At 41.2% G+C, this 16,122-nt stretch overlaps 2 protein-coding genes across 2 annotated transcripts; both read left to right on the forward strand.

The window, feature by feature from the left end:
• The first annotated feature begins 1,691 nt into the window (after positions 1 to 1,691).
• On the forward strand, positions 1,692 to 6,724 carry LOC126796176 (heat shock factor protein HSF8). The gene is made up of 2 exons (XM_050522940.1): positions 1,692 to 2,164; positions 5,001 to 6,724. Exons 1-2 carry the CDS (start codon positions 1,892 to 1,894, stop codon positions 6,252 to 6,254), a joined length of 1,527 nt encoding a protein of 508 aa, XP_050378897.1. The 5' UTR covers positions 1,692 to 1,891; the 3' UTR covers positions 6,255 to 6,724.
• Positions 6,725 to 7,858: 1,134 nt separating this feature from the next.
• Positions 7,859 to 8,901, forward strand: LOC126796179 (mitogen-activated protein kinase kinase 10). The gene is given in 2 exon segments (XM_050522944.1): positions 7,859 to 8,036; positions 8,039 to 8,901. Coding segments are annotated over 2 exon segments (1,041 nt in total).
• Positions 8,902 to 16,122: the final 7,221 nt, after the last annotated feature.

A 16,122-nucleotide genomic window follows, 5' to 3' on the forward strand; every position in this document is an offset into this window, starting at 1 on the left:
GTAGTGTAAATCCTCTTACCACTAGTGAAATAAAGCACAATCAAAACCAATGAAGACTCAATTTTCTTTCCTTCTTCCTTCCCCATTCAGTACAAATTAAATTAATAGCCTTTTGGGGCTGATTTTGGTTCTGATGAGTGAGAAAGGTCCAACATAGAACAACTTCATCATATTGGCATTCAAAGTGCGAGAACAATAACAAGCGGAGTGATAATACCATATTTCACAAAAGTGGGGACTTTGCAGCTCTCCAATGGAGAACTATGGAGGAATGCAGTGCAGTTTGAGAGGTTCCACTTCTTGTTGCATGTAGTTGCTTTCGAGATTTGAAGCAGATAATGTTGCAAAGAAGTAACCCTTTGCATTGCTCAATTGCACCGCCTAAGATGAGGAGATCAAGGTGTAGTCTCATACTCATTTTCGTCTTCACCCAAACATTTGATATCCTTGCCACAACTCCTACATACATTTGCAGTAAAACAAAAATGTCTAGAGAATTTGAAGATCGATAAGATGAATGATGACAATATAAAAGTTAAGAACCTAACACTACCTCAAAGTGTCAATTAGACAAAAGTTAGTAGAGAATGCAGGGCACAAAAACCATTGTCTAAAAATTTAGATAATGATTTCAAAATACTGAAAATAAGCGTTGTCTGAATTCTAGTGCGGACAATAGTTTTTTTTGGCTTGGTGTGCTTGGGAATCGATCTTCTTCCCCTCGTTCTTGATGGGTTGCTGCTTGGTTTCCTTGGGCTCGAACTAGGTCTCTCGTGATCTGTTGCTCTAGGTGTTTTGCTTGTCGGTAGCCTTTCCCATCGGTATGGTCAATATTGGTAATGTGGGTGCTCTACTTTGTCCCTGATGGTTGGGTTGCTATGATGTGGAGCTTTGTTCTATTGGTTCCGGCGGGGCAACGCTCGATACTCGCCACAAGCTCCTGGTGGGAGTCGTGGGACATGTCTATAGTGTGCTTCCTCTATGCTTTTAGGCCCTCCCTAGTGCCTCTTTTTGTTGATCATGGTTCGGGTTTTTTCGTCTAATAAGTCCCTTATCAGAGAGCGTTGGACTTTGTTCTGGTAAATGCTCTCGGGGTGCTATGTTTGCCCTCACACAATGGCGAGTTTTTGGATTCCTTCATTGGTCGCTGCCGAGTCGTAGGGGTAGAATGAAACTTAGTCTCGCGGGTTTGTTCTAATAGCAGTAGATTAGGAAAGTTTTGCAACACTTTGCAGCAAATGACGTAGCCATGGCGTTATGTCTATGTCACATTTTTATTTTTTCCGAACTGTCGCCCTTTTTGTAGAGCTAGACAAGTGTCTTTTCTTACCCCCTTAATTGAACTGCGCACGTTAGAATGCATAGGTTTTGCAGTGATTCATGTTTGATGTTATTCCTAGAACATTCCATGGTTTTATTTTATTAAGACAATGGTGTGAGACTACCAATGTAGCCCTTTTATCCAAAAAAAAAAAAATTTGTCATGAAACCAAAATCATATGTACACCTTCATATCCAACTTTTGGGTGACCAGAATCCATATTTCCTAATCTGTAACATCTTATTAGCAACCAAAATATTATCAGTAATAATTGAATGTGCCTACATGGAAATAAAATAAAATAATCGTACCAAGCTCTATAAAGTTCCTCCAAAATTGGAAAGAAGGGGGTACATCACTCATCCAGATTTCGCAAACGACGTCGTCATTTCGTCGCCGCTTCCTTCCCTCCTTCCTCACTCTCGCCCGTACACCTCACCGCCGCTCATCTCTCCACCTCCAATCAATTAGGATTTCACCTAATCGAAAATGCCCTCTGCAAAACCCTAGCCCCTCTCCCCCCCCCTCCCCTTTCAAATTCCTATCAATACTCGTAATCAAAATCCGCACATGGCTACCAACGCCGGCGACGCGCCAGCGGCGGCGGGGGGTTCGGATTCGGTTCCGGCGCCGACGCCGCTGCTGAATTCGAACTCGCCGCCGCCGTTCCTGAGCAAGACGTATGACATGGTGGACGACCCGGCCACCGACCCGATAGTGTCGTGGAGCGCCACCAACAACAGCTTCGTGGTTTGGAACCCGCCGGAGTTCGCCAGAGACCTTTTGCCCAAGTATTTCAAGCATAACAACTTCTCCAGTTTCGTCAGGCAGCTCAACACTTATGTATGCTCTCTCTCTCTCTCTTATCTACTTCAAAATTTGTGATTGAATATTCCGTTAATGACTAAAGTCTTTATCTTTGCAATTTACGGAGTATGATTTACTTAGCTATAGTTTTGGTGTGTTGAAAGGAAACCAAGATTTTTGTGGAAGATGAGAGTTTCTATGAGAAATGAGAAGAGAAATTAGTATGTGTGTGGTGTTAGTGTCATTTCCGAAATCATTTGCACTACTTTTTAATTGGATATTATCTCGGAGTGGGTTTGTACGAGAGTGTTCAGGCAGTAAGCTTCAATTGCGAGGTCGAGGTGTTTGATTTGTTTTTACCAAGAACTTGTATTGAGAGTTGAAAGGGAGTTGGGCGTCGGAGTTTTTTTGCGGTTTAATGCCATGGATATTGGTAAGAATGTTGGGTTTTAAAATTTGATCTCTCTTCTTCCTCCATTTTCTCAGCAATCAGATGAAGCAGAAGTGGGGATAAAAAGAGAAAGAAATTGAGTGCCAGAAAGCAAGGTTAATGATAAACTAGATCTTAATGTATACATATATATTTATATTTTGTGTTTGTAATCTTAACATTGGTTAGTCAAGCATATGAGCAGATGTTTGTAGAGCAGTGGGATATATGTGAGAGGGCTGTGGAAGTCTTATTTCCTTTTTTTTTTCTTTTTTTTTTTGGTTCCCTTGAAATGTTATTTTTCTTTTTAATCAAATGTGTAGTGATGATTTTGGATAGGGTTGTGTTCTGATCACACTTTGAAGATACTGGACTTAGTCTATTGCACACTTCCTTTATCGATATGGTTATTTCACTCTCGACATACTTAGGCGTCTTTGATGTTGTCAGATCAATAATTAAAAGATAAGCTGCCAGATGTTTATCTGGCTTTCTGAAGTTGAAGGGATTATGGGGTTTCTCTTGATCTGCATAGTGGCCTTGCTTGTCATGATTGTTTCATTACCATTTGTTTGAAGTCAAGATGGCTGGACGAGGGTTTTCAGAACTTTTGGACTGCATTTTACTTCATGGTTTCAGACAAGCATATGATTTAGATAAAAGAAACTGTTATCACTATCTTCCTCTGATTAGGTTCATGAAAATAAAAGCACATGCATTTTTCCTGACACTAGTTATTTGCGCGTGTGCGTCTTGTGATGGCTACTATATTGGATTGCTACCACAAATGAGTAAGTTTATAACTACCCGTACTATTTACACCATTCTATTAAGGGAAAAATATGGATGCCAGTAGAAAAATCAGTACTTTGCATTTGCGGAATCGCTAAAATATGTTAACTAAAGAGACCTGTTTCTAGTTTATGTAGTATTTTCGGCTAAGTTCTTCCACTCTGGAGCTTCTATCGTATCTAAAAATTTATGTCTTGGACTACTTGTTCTCGGACCTAACAACACTATGAAGTATGTTAATACTCTATGTAAGTGGGAACTCTTACTGTATGTTCTACTTCCTGCAGATCTATCAAGACTTAACTTACATTGATCCTTGTTTTGGTTATAGAAATTGTGAAGCTGATGGGGTTGTATGCTCCAGGTGGTTAATCTTTGTCAGGCCAAAAAATATCTGCCTTGAATGTGGTAGATAAATGTGTTGGATTTCTGTCAGTGTCACGGGGCACTATATGTCATGTTATTGTGAAAATACATTTGAACCAGTAATTCACGTTTAGGGAAATGTTGTTTGAATTGTATGTGGATAAAAATATTGGTGAAAATTACTATTAACTATGCAAATCGTTGAAATACCTTCTTTGAAATATGAAAATTTGAATGAATCTAAGAAATGTTAAACCAGATATACCTTCAGAAATAGTAAAACATGATATGTGCATGGAATATAGTGTAATCTAAGGAGGGTTTGCTTCTGTACTGTAGTTTATTTTTTGTGAAGATGGAAGGTAAAAAATTTACATTTGCATTACAGTAATAATAAATCTTGTTACTAGGAGGTTGGATGCTGTCTTATACTGTGGTCTATGGTTCTCTTCCTAGAATATATGGCTTGTAAAGATTGGGTTCCTTTTCTCATCTCTTATGTGTACTTTGTTCTTCATAAAGATGATATTTCATGTGCATGTCAAATAGAAAGTGCACTTGTTACTTAAGTAATATAGTCTGACATAGATAAGCACATATTTTGGTACCTGACATGTTGAAGGGGTCCAGTCGGTTAGTTGGGGGTGCTTTCCTCTTTTTTCATGAGAAAATATTATCACCGTATTAGAGTTTGTTTTGTTCTTTCCCGTGGTCTTTCTTTGGTTTTTGCTTCTAGGCATACTAGACAGTTGGATAGGACTGCACTTTGGTTAGGTCCTACCTGAAGGATGGGTCTGTATATATCTTAAGATGTAGTCGGCTTAAATAGGTTAGCATACCTTATTTCATTTGTGTTACTCGTCTCAATCTCAGATGTTTTTGTTTACGTGTATGTACTGTATTATATGTTTACTGTGAAACCTTGGTGATCCCCTTGATTATCTCTGAAGGAAATGCAACGTCTTGTTTTCCTAAGAATATGTGAAGATGGTTTGCAAGAGGGAATCAAGTTGAATGATAATTTCTGTAGTTTGGTGGTGACCTCAGTCTCTTGCAGTTCTGAATGTGTGTGTGTGCTTTTTTTAATAATAAACAAAAGTTATATTGGTCAATTTTCTAGTTTTTGTCAAAAGTGTTGATGCGATTTTTTTTACGCCTTTATGAATGCTTGTCTGTCTTTTCATCCTTATATTTGTTGTTGCTTTCATTTTCTTTCTAAATCGTGTAGTTCTTTTTGTTTTTCTTAATGATGATTTAACCCATTCTTAATTTTGGGGCTAATAGGGTTTTAGGAAAGTTGATCCTGACCGCTGGGAATTTGCAAACGAGGGCTTTCTGAGGGGTCAAAAACATCTTCTGAAGAGTATTAACCGGCGAAAACCTGCCCATGGACATAGTCATCAACTGCCACAGCAACCATCACATGGACAGAATTCAGTGGCTGCATGTGTAGAGGTTGGGAAGTTTGGTCTCGAGGAAGAGGTTGAGATTCTCAAAAGGGACAAGAATGTGCTTATGCAGGAACTTATCAGGCTGAGGCAGCAGCAACAGTCTACTGATAATCAGCTGCAAACAATGGTCCAACGTCTTCAAGGTATGGAGCAGCGGCAGCAACAGATGATGTCATTCCTTGCAAAAGCCATGCAGAGCCCTGGTTTCTTGAATCAGTTTGTACAGCAGCAAAATGAGAGCAGTAGGCGCATAACTGAAGCCAATAAGAAAAGGAGACTCAGACAGGAAGGAATTGCTGAGAATGAGCGTTCTGATACTCCTGATGGACAGATTGTTAAGTATCAGCCTCCGATGAATGAAGCAGCAAAGGCAATGCTCAGGCAGATAATGAAACCAAATACTTCTTCCCACCTGGATTCTTTTAGCAACCATCTTGAGAATTTTTTGATTGGTGAGGGTACATCATCATCCAGTGCAGTAGAAAGTGGGAGCACTTCAAGCCATGCGTCAGGAGCTACACTTCAAGAGGTCCTGCCTACTTCCGGGCATGGGCCTTTTCCTGCATTTTCAGAAATAGAATCTTCTCTTAAGGCTACACACTCTGGAGAAGTTGTAACAGGTCCAATCTCGGATATAAATGTGCTCGTTGGAGCACAAGAGGTGCCAGCAATACCTATGTCACAGACAGATGTAATCCCTGAGGTTTCTCAGGTACAAGGTATGGCACATGGAGGTATAATAAGTATTCCTGAAGGAAACACAACACCCGAGGCAGGTGTTGGATTCACTCAAGATGTGGCCCCTGAAGGTGGTGATGGATTTACTGACTCACCATTTGATTTTATGTCCCTGGATGTTGATAGTATTCCTCCTGATGCTGACATTGACGCATTACTTGACAATCCCAACTTGTGGGACTTTCTTGAACAAAATCCTGTGCCAGATGAAATGGATTCAACCTCTGCGGAAGGCATGCCTGTTGGAAATGAAGTGCAGCCGACAGAGAAGGGATGGGTTAAAACCCAGCACATGGATAAGCTTACTGAACAAATGGGAAATCTAAAATCAAATTCGAAAGGGGTCTGATCGTGTTTACTGATTTACATTAGCTACACAAATTGTCCGAGGTAAAACCCGCAGACACATAGTAGATCATATCAATCACTTGGTCCCTCTTATAATGGCCATCGGAAAATCAGCTATGCCTTCTGTTTCTTCTTCCTGGCTTTATTGTGCACATATGGGATGTAAGTTTCTGTTGTCATTTCCCTTTTAGTCTGTAGTCATCATTAGTAGTCAGTGTTGAATGAAGGCAGCGGGCATGGCTGTTTTAGAGGCTAAAACTTTTGATCTTTAATCTTTGTTGTACAGGTTGATGTCCTACTCTAGGTAGAGTCAGACACAACCTTTGTTACAAAAGAATTTCTCCCAAGGGAGGCTTGTTTCTTGACAGTTCATGATTGTTCCTTCAGTAGACTTTTTTTTGGGGTGACAATTCCTTCAGTAGACTTTGATTGTACTAACATCCTTTTATTACAGCCTTTGCGTTTAAAAATCATAACACTGATTCGTGCATCTTGAAATTTATTTTCTTGTTATGGAGTGTGTCCTTATTTGTCTTACGACAAGTATGATATAGATTTTATACTATGAGAAACCATTTTTTTAATTGTAGAGAAAGGGTTTAGAATTTTTATGATCCAATAGCACTTAAAGATGGATTTTTTGTTCCTTTTGTTTGCATATCACCAAAAGTAAGAGTTTCCAGTAGGAATTTGAGTATCGTATCTGTATAATCAAAGTAAGTTTGGAGTAGGAATGTGAGTATCGTATCTGTATAATCAAAGTAGAGTTTGCAGAGAATTTGAAGTATCGTATCTGCATTATTGGGTATTGAAGTATCTGATACACCATGGGGGCATGTATGTACTAATGTGCATTGAAGTATCTAACATCATGGTTGTTGCAAGATGTTTGATTTTGTTGTAGTTACATTGTGCGTATTTCTCACTCTTCGAACACATGAATTGCCTTCAATGACGGATTCTGATCCTAAAACTTCGATATTCAGAGATCTTGGCAGTGTATTCTTTCCCAGTTATTGGCAGTTTTGCTATCTCGCAACTGATTCATTTCAGTCAATTATTTGCATTGGTATAGAATAGAGAACTGATTGCAGTTATGGCACCAAAGCACTAAGCCTTTTTTGTTTTCGATCATGGCCAGAATTAACAGTGTAGTGTATCCGACTGTGGCAAAATCACGACTAGGATCATCACAATTCTTGTTCCGAATTATATGCATGCTTTTGGATGCACACTGTTGGGTGATTGTGTTTGCTTATCTCAATCCCTATGTATTACATGCAGATACAGAGTAAACTCGAACATCGATCCTAACAAGAAAATGGCAGAGGGTTATCAACTGAAAAGCATACGTGTCGATATAAGTAGTATTCACTTCAAAAGGTTATTTTAACAGACTTTTACAGTACCTACTTTCCACACAAAAATTCACCTGCCCGTTAATTTTGGGATATACACACCCACCTGTAAGCCCCTACTGTGAGTTAGAACCAACTGGTTATGTTTTCATTTTCTTAGAGATTACATATTTAAGTAGAACATTGGATGATGAGGCTCAAACGAGAAACAACAGATCTTTGATTAGAGTAGGCCGGTAGTGTGTAAATGACGACATTAGTGAGAAAGAGAAGGCATCAACAAGCACTAAGGCTCGCTCCAACACCACCTCCACCGATGACTGCAGCAGCTGTCTTCACCCACAAGAGCATCTTTCGGGCATTGCCTCCAGCTTCCAGTCCTGACTCTCCCGGAATTATTGAAAACCTCTCTTATCTCGAAAAAGTTGGGTTCTTGGCCACGGGGATAATGGCAGCATCGTCTACAAAGTACGTCACAAGAAAAGCTCATGCATTTATGCCTTGAAAGTCCTCCGGTTTGACAACAATGCCGGCATAGTTATCTTGCAACAGGCGGCGCGTGGGGCGGAGATCCTCAAACTTGTTGACTCGCCCTACGTAATAAGATGTCATGGGGTTTTTGACAACGGGGCGTTCATGAGTCCAGATCATAATGACAATGAGGGTCAAGGTGATTTCTGTTTTGTGATGGAGCACATGGAAGGAGGCTCACTGCAAGATGTGCTGCGAGCACGTCATAGATTACCGGAGCAAGTAATCTCTGGCGTGGCGAAATGTGTCCTCCATGGACTGCACTATCTACATGCCATGCATATTGTGCATAGAGACATAAAACCCTCAAACCTTCTCATAAACGATAGAGGGGAGATCAAGATTGCAGATTTTGGGGTGAGTCACATAGTTGCAGGTGCCCATGAGCATTGTGACTTGTATATGAGTACGTATGCGTACATGAGCCCTGAGAGGTTTGATCCAGAGAGGTGGGGTGGTGACAATGTAGATGGTTTTGCTGGAGATGTGTGGTCACTTGGATTGGTGGTGTTACAATGCTACATAGGCCAGTTTCCGCTCCTTGAACCGGGGCAGAAACCGAACTGGCCAACATTGATGTGTGTGATTTGCTTTGGGGAGAACCTGGAGATGCCGGAGATGGCCTCACCAGAGTTTCGGAGTTTCATTTGGAGATGTCTTGAGAAGGATTGGAGGAAGAGAGCAAAAGTTGATGAGCTTCTTGACCACCCTTTTGTGAATAAAACTTGTTGCGCTTCAACTGATCAAGAGCTCATTTGATTTTGTGATCCCTGCATTTGGAGTTCCTCTTAATTTCTTTAGTTTACGTACGTAAGGTTTTCTTCTTTTCCGGACTTTTGAACCATTTTGCTTGGCCATTTTTTTTCTTAATCCAACCATTTTCATTCATATAGAAGAAAATCTTACGAGTGTAATGGACGTTTCTGAGCAGGCGTAACATCACTTCTATCGTCCATGCCAAGATAATAGAAATTAAGCAGCTACAATCTCTCTACCACACTCGAGATTGGAAGAAAGGTCACTCTGAAGACTCAGAAATTTGCAATTCGCCAATATATGTGGTATAGTGCCGTCGGCATACCAACCAGATCATGCTGTAAAGCCGATCTAGAAGGTGCTTTTGGATTTTGCCACGGGTTGAACATAGTACGTAGCTGATGATTAATCTTATTAGCTCTCTAACAAAAACAGATTCCTCATACCACTAGCCCATTTACCAAACGAAATAAATGTAATCATGAAATAACTATGTCTGTCTAGGCCTGGAATTAGGGCTGAGCTGGCTGTGGTGATCGATTAGGCCGGGTTAGCAGTCAAGAAGAGTAGTGGTGCTGGACCGCTGGTGGTGCTGGTGGAAGACAAAGGGGTGGTCATCAACGTCAGTACTCTGGACTCTGAGTCGGACAGAATGAGGAAATGTGAGTTTGCAGGTAGGCCTCATCATTTAGCCCGCGAATCTGAAAAGTCCGCGGAGACCTGTAAGCCCAATGACATTTTATCTGGCCCGGTCTGCGAGAAAGCCCGCCAAAGCCCGTTTCTGTGGGTAGAGGGCCGGATTTAGATTAGAGGGATGAAACCCGACCCGTGGACCCGGTCCACCAAAAGCACGCCAAATAATAAAATATTATATATACATATTTTATTAAATTTAGAATAAAATTATCGCATTATGAAGTAAGTATATGAAGGAAACTTCTCGGAATCGATCAACACCAGCCGATATGATCAATATATATATATATATTTAGTGACCATGTAAAAATTTCATCCAATTCAGACCTTGTCTGATCGTTGAAATTTCCGATAAACCGAAAACAACACTAATATGCCATAAAGGAAGACCAATTACTAAAATGCGAACACCGAAAACCATTTGCATATATGAAATCACATAATTTTTATCACCGATTGTGTGCGGTCACACTAAGGAAACCTTTTGATAAAGCCCCGGTCAATGAGGATTTTAATATGTCAAAACACATCTTTTTTAGTTGACCGTAGGTACGGACAGTCAAACAATGTCCAAAATGGACGAATTTTTTACGGGTTCCCTAAATATATATACTGATCACATCTGCTGGTGTCGATCGACCATATTTCGAACTTGAGTTATCAATCGCCGAATTGTTCACTAATGTATCATAACCTTTATATTATGTTTATAATAAAACTATCACATTATGAAGTGACTATATGAAAGAAACTTCTCAGGATCGATCGTCACCAGCCGATGTGATCGGTATATATATTTAGTGACCCAATAAAAATTTCATCCAATTCAGACCTCGTTTTGACTGTCGAAATTTCCGGTAAACCGAAAACATCACTAATATGCTCTAAGGGAGGACCAATTATAAAGTTGTGAACGCCGAAATCCGTTTACATATATGAAATCACCTAATTTTTGTTACTTATCGTGCGCGGTCGCATTGAGGAAACTCATTTAGCAAAGCTCGGTTAATGGGGTTTCAATATGTTAAAACACCTCTTTTTTGGTTGACCGTAGGTACGAACGGTCAAACCATATCCAAAAAATACGAAATTGGTACGGTTCCCTAAATATATATATCGATCACATCTGTTGGTGTCGATCGACCATATTTCGAACTGGAGTTGGCGATCGCCTAAATGTCCAGTAATGTATCATAATATTTATATTATGTTTAGAATAAAACTATCGCATTATGAAGTGACTATATGAAGAAAACTTCTCGGAATCGATCGACACCAGCTGATGTGATCGGTATATATTTTTAGTGATCCTATAAAAATTTCATCCAATTCGGACTTCGTTTGACCGTAGAAATTTTCAATAAATCGAAAACACCACTAATATGCCCCACGGGATGACCTATTACAAATATGCGAACACCGAAAGCCGTTTGTATATCTGAAATTGCCTTTTTTTGTTACCTATCGTGCGCAGTCGCACTGAAGAAACTCATTTGGCAAAGTCTCGGTCAATGGAGTTTCAATATGTCAAAACATATTTTTTTAGTTGACTGTTGGTATGAACTATTAAACCATGTCCAAAACTGATGAAATTTTTACGAGTTCCCTAAATATATATATACTGATCACATCTATTAGTGTCGATCGACCATATTTTCGAACTGAAGTTGTTGATCACCGAAGTGTCGACTAATTTATCATAATCTTTATATTAGGCTTATAATAAAACTATCGCATTATGAAGTGACTACATGAAGGAAACTTCTCAGAATCGATCGACACCATCCGATGTAATCGGTATATATATTTAGTGACCATTTTAAAATTTAATTCAATTCAGACCTCGTTTGACAGTTGAAATTTCCGGTAAACCAAAAACAACACTAATATGCCTTAAAGTGGGACCCATTACCAAGATGCGAATGCGGAAAACTGTTTACATATTTGAAATCACCTAATTTTTGTCACTGATCATGCATGGTCGCAACGAATAAATTCATTTAACAAAGCCCCGATCAATGAGGTTTTATTATGTCAAACGCCTCTTTTTTGGTTGACCATATGTACGGACGGTCAAACCATGTTCAAAACGGATGAAATTTTTACAGGGTCCCTAAATATATATATCGATCACATCTACTGGTGTCGATCGACAATATTTCAAAATTAGAATATATTTGTGACTTTTTTTTAGAATATTTTATAATAATTCTTTTATTGTTTCAAACCCTTAAATTATATTATTATATTTTTTTTCTAATACAAGGCCCGGCTCGCAAAAACCCGCAAGCCCCGTTTTAGGTGGGCGGACTTAGATCTTCATATTTGTGAAAATACCCAGCCCCGCCCGTTACTTATTTAAATTTACTAAGGCCCGGCTCAACCCGTTACTCATGGGCCGGGCTAAGCCGAGCCAGGCCAATTGACGAGCACTATTAGCAAGTGTTAATTAAGCTCTTGTACACCTTATTACTCAAGTCTCGAGGTCTCAAATAATCAAATTCATGTTCAAAACATTCTTTTAAAGGTGAGAAATTAAGTAAGATTTTCATATATACCTGGATTTGAAACACAATTAACAAAAGGAGAAAAAATCACTATGACTCTCGATATACATATATATATATATATATATATATACAGTCTCTATCCAGAGTGAAGGTTCACTCTGAAGTTTCAGAGTGAAGTTCCAATTTTGACACATTTTTCGGTCAAATTGTTTCACCATAAGCGATTCAATATTTAAGTATGCTATTCAAGATCATCTCTATAAAGTTTCATCTAATTTGGACATCGTTAAGGTATTGAAATTAGATTAAATCAATGAATGAATTAAAACTGTTCAACGTGAACCGTTCGTGTAAATCTCAATTTTGAAAGCTCAAATCATTGTCAAATTAGATGAAACTTTATAGAGATGATCTTGAATAGCATACTTAAATATTGAATCGCTTATGGTGAAAAAATTTGACCGAAAAATGTGCCAAAATTGGAACTTCACTCTGAAACTTCAGAGTGAACATTCACTCTGGATAGAGACTATATATATATTAAAAAGTGAGTAGAGCTTACTGTCACGAGCTTACTCTTTTGCTATGCAACTCGTGCGGCCTTAGCAGCTCCCTTATGCTAAGTCAGCCTTACTCTCGCAAATGCCCTGCTAGAACAATTGAAAGGCAAAGAAGAATATCTCGAAAGAGAACTTATATTGAACAAGAGAGAACTTACAAGTATGCTTGATAGCTTGCTTGATTACTTGATGATGTAAATGAGAGGGGTGGCTTGCTATTTATAGGCCTCCTCATCCTACTTTACAAGTTCTAGATACTTCTAGGACTATGTATATTCTAGATAACTCTCCTTGAGTCTATCCAAATCTACAAGGCTAGAGAGTTCTAGATGACTCTCCTTAAGTCTATCCAAATCTATAAGACTTTGAGATTATCCTTGAGTGTTCTAGAGGATTCTTGAATAGTCCAGTTCCACTAGCCTCTCCAAGGTTCTAGAGATTTCCGGAAATGTCCCAAGGCTTCTTGAGACTTCTAACATCTTCTAGGTTCTTCCAAAGGGTTCCACCATATTCCGGACCCGCCTAGAATGCTTAAGGTAAAATTTTGCTTAAGTTTGGCGGGATGTGACATTCTCCCCCACCGAATCCCGCGATGCCCTCATCGCGCTTCATTGTATTGCTGGATCATGTCCTTGAACTGCCAAAGCGTATCCTCGGACTCCCAGCTTGCTTCCGTATCGGGCAGACCTCGCCACTTGATGAGGTACTCTTTGTAACTTGGTACGCCTCGACGTCGAATGACCCGATCTGCGAACACTTCATCGACTTCCTTGTCGAAGTTGGTGATTACCGCCGTTGGTGCCCGATGCGATATACCCCTTGATGGGTCTTCCTCGTCCTCATTGTATGGCTTCAACATACTCACGTGGAAGACCGGATGTATCTTTAACTTGGGCGGGAGGTTGAGCTTGTATGAAACTTTGCCTATGCGCTTGATCACCTCAAACGGTCCTTCATACCTGCGGATCAAGCCCTTGTGCACCTTTCTAAAGGCCTTGAACTGTTGCGGCAAGAGTTTCACAAGTACAAGGTCGCCTTCCTTGAACTCGACATGCCTCCTCTTCTTGTCTGCCCACTTTTTCATCCTCTTGGCAGCCTTGTGCAACGCCGCTCGAGCTAACTCTGCTTGCTCGTGCCATGACTTGGCAAACTTAAATGCGGCTGGGCTCTTCCCTTCATAGTGAGTGGCAAGGGATAGAGGGGTAGTAGGCTGCTGTCCCAAAACGATCTCAAAAGGACTTTTGTTGGTGGCCTCACTTTGCTGCAGGTTGTAGGAAAACTGCGCCACATCTAGAAGCTTGGCCCAATCCTTTTGATTGGCACTCACATATTGCCGTAAGTATAGCTCCAAGAGAGCATTGATGCGTTCCGTTTGACCGTCGCTTTGCGGATGGAAGCTTGTTGAAAAGTTCAAATCTGACCCCAACATTTTGAATAGCTCCATCTAAAATCTCCCCGTGAAGCGCGGGTCTCTGTCGCTGACAATGTTCTTTGGAACTCCCCAAAGCTTGACTACATTGCGTAGGAATAGCCTTGCTGTCTCCTCCGCGGTGCAGTCGGCTGATGCGGCCATGAAGGTTGCATACTTGCTGAATCTGTCCACTACCACTATGATGCTCCCAAACTGCTCGGACTTCGGCAGGCAAGTGATGAAGTCCATAGAGACACTCTCCCATGGTCTCTCGGGAATGGGTAAAGGGTCTAGCAAGCCCCCCGGTTGCTGCTGAACTATCTTGTCTTGTTGGCAAACTAGACAAGTCCGCACATACTCTTCGACCCCGTCCCGCATCCTTGGCCAATAATACATGGACTTTAGCAAGGCAAGTGTGCGTTTCATACCTGGGTGGCCGGCCCATTTGGAATCATGACACTCCTTGATTAGCTCCCTTCGCAAGCTTCCCCACTTTGGTACATAGATGCGGCGGCCTGTTGTATAGAGAAGGTCGTCGTCTAGCCAAAACCTCCGAGTTTTGCCTTCTTTTACTAAGGTGATGAGGCTTTGTGCTTGAGGGTCTACCCTTAGTCCCTCCTTGATCTTGCTTAGCAATGGGCTAGTGACTTGCGAGATGCTTGCAAACTCCGTCTTGCGGCTTAGTGCATCCGCTACCACGTTCGCCTTCCCGGGTTTGTACTCCATGGTGTAGTCAAATTCCGCCAAGAAGTCTTGCCACCTTGCTTGCTTTGGACTTAGCTTCTTTTGAGTTTGGAAGAAGCTTGTTGCTACATTGTCGGTCATGATCACAAACTTGGTCCCAAGCAAGTAATGTCGCCACACTCGAAGGCAATGGATGATGGCAGTCATCTCTTTCTCTTGCACGGTGTAGTGCCGCTCCGTGTCATTGAGCTTCCGACTCTCATAAGCAATTGGATGTCCTTCTTGCATGAGGACTCCACCGATGGCAAAGTCGGAAGCATCGGTGTGCACTTCGTATGGCTTGGAGTGATCCGGTAGGCTAAGTACGGGCTCCTCGCATATTGCCTTCTTCAAGTCTTCAAAGGCTTCTTGACACTTTGTTGTCCATTCCCATGCCTTGTTTTTCTTGAGAAGGTCAGTTAATGGTGCAGCCCTCGCCGAGTATCCCTTGATAAAGCGGCGATAATAGTTAACTAGCCCAAGAAAAGATCTTAAGTCATGTACCTTGGTGGGTGGTTCCCATTCTTGGATGGAATGCACTTTGCAATCCTCCATCATAAGCTTGCCGTCCTTGATCTTGTGTCCTAAGAACGACACTTCCGGCTTCGCGAATGAGCATTTCTCCATCTTGACGTATAGCTGGTTTTCCCGCAAAACCTCGAGCACTTCCCGCAAATGCTCCACATGCTCCCGCATGGTCTTGCTATATACCACTATGTCGTCCAAGTAGACGACCACAAACCGATCCAAGTAGGGGTGGAATAACTTGTTCATCAAGGTGCAAAATGTCGCCGGTGCATTAGTTAGACCAAATGGCATGACCATGAATTCATAAGAACCGTACCTTGTGATGCATGCGGTCTTTGGCTCATCTCCTTCCGCAATGCGCACTTGGTAGTACCCCGAACGAAGGTCTAACTTTGAGAAGTAGCGTGCATGACCCAATTGATCAAAGAGATCGGCAATGAGAGGGATAGGGTACTTGTTCTTTACCGTGATCTTGTTGAGCGCCCTATAGTCAATGCACATGCGTAGAGATCCGTCCTTCTTCTTTTGGAACAATACCGGGGCACCGAATGGGGCTTTCGAAGGTCTAATGAACCCCGCGTCCAAAAGTTCCTTCAATTGCCTCCTTAGTTCTGCTAACTCCGGTGGCGTCATGCGGTATGCACCCATGGCGGGCGGTTTGGTCCCTGGTTCCAACTCTATCTCATGGTCGATCTCTCTCCTTGGGGGTAGTCTCTTGGGCAGCTCCGCGGGTGATACATCCTTGAACTCCTCAAGAACTGCTGCTACCTCCTTGGGCATGTCATCTTGAGGCCTT

The sequence above is a fragment of the Argentina anserina genome, chromosome 5, assembly GCF_933775445.1.
Source record: "Argentina anserina chromosome 5, drPotAnse1.1, whole genome shotgun sequence".
NCBI classification, from domain to species: Eukaryota; Viridiplantae; Streptophyta; class Magnoliopsida; order Rosales; family Rosaceae; genus Argentina; species Argentina anserina.

Coding starts and splice junctions, on each gene's coding strand:
- LOC126796176 (XM_050522940.1), top strand. CDS start 1,892: ATGGCTACCAACGCCGGCGACGCGCCAGCGGCGGCGGGGGGTTCGGAT. Junction 2,165..5,000: donor TCAGGCAGCTCAACACTTAT/GTATGCTCTCTC, acceptor TGGGGCTAATAG/GGTTTTAGGAAAGTTGATCC.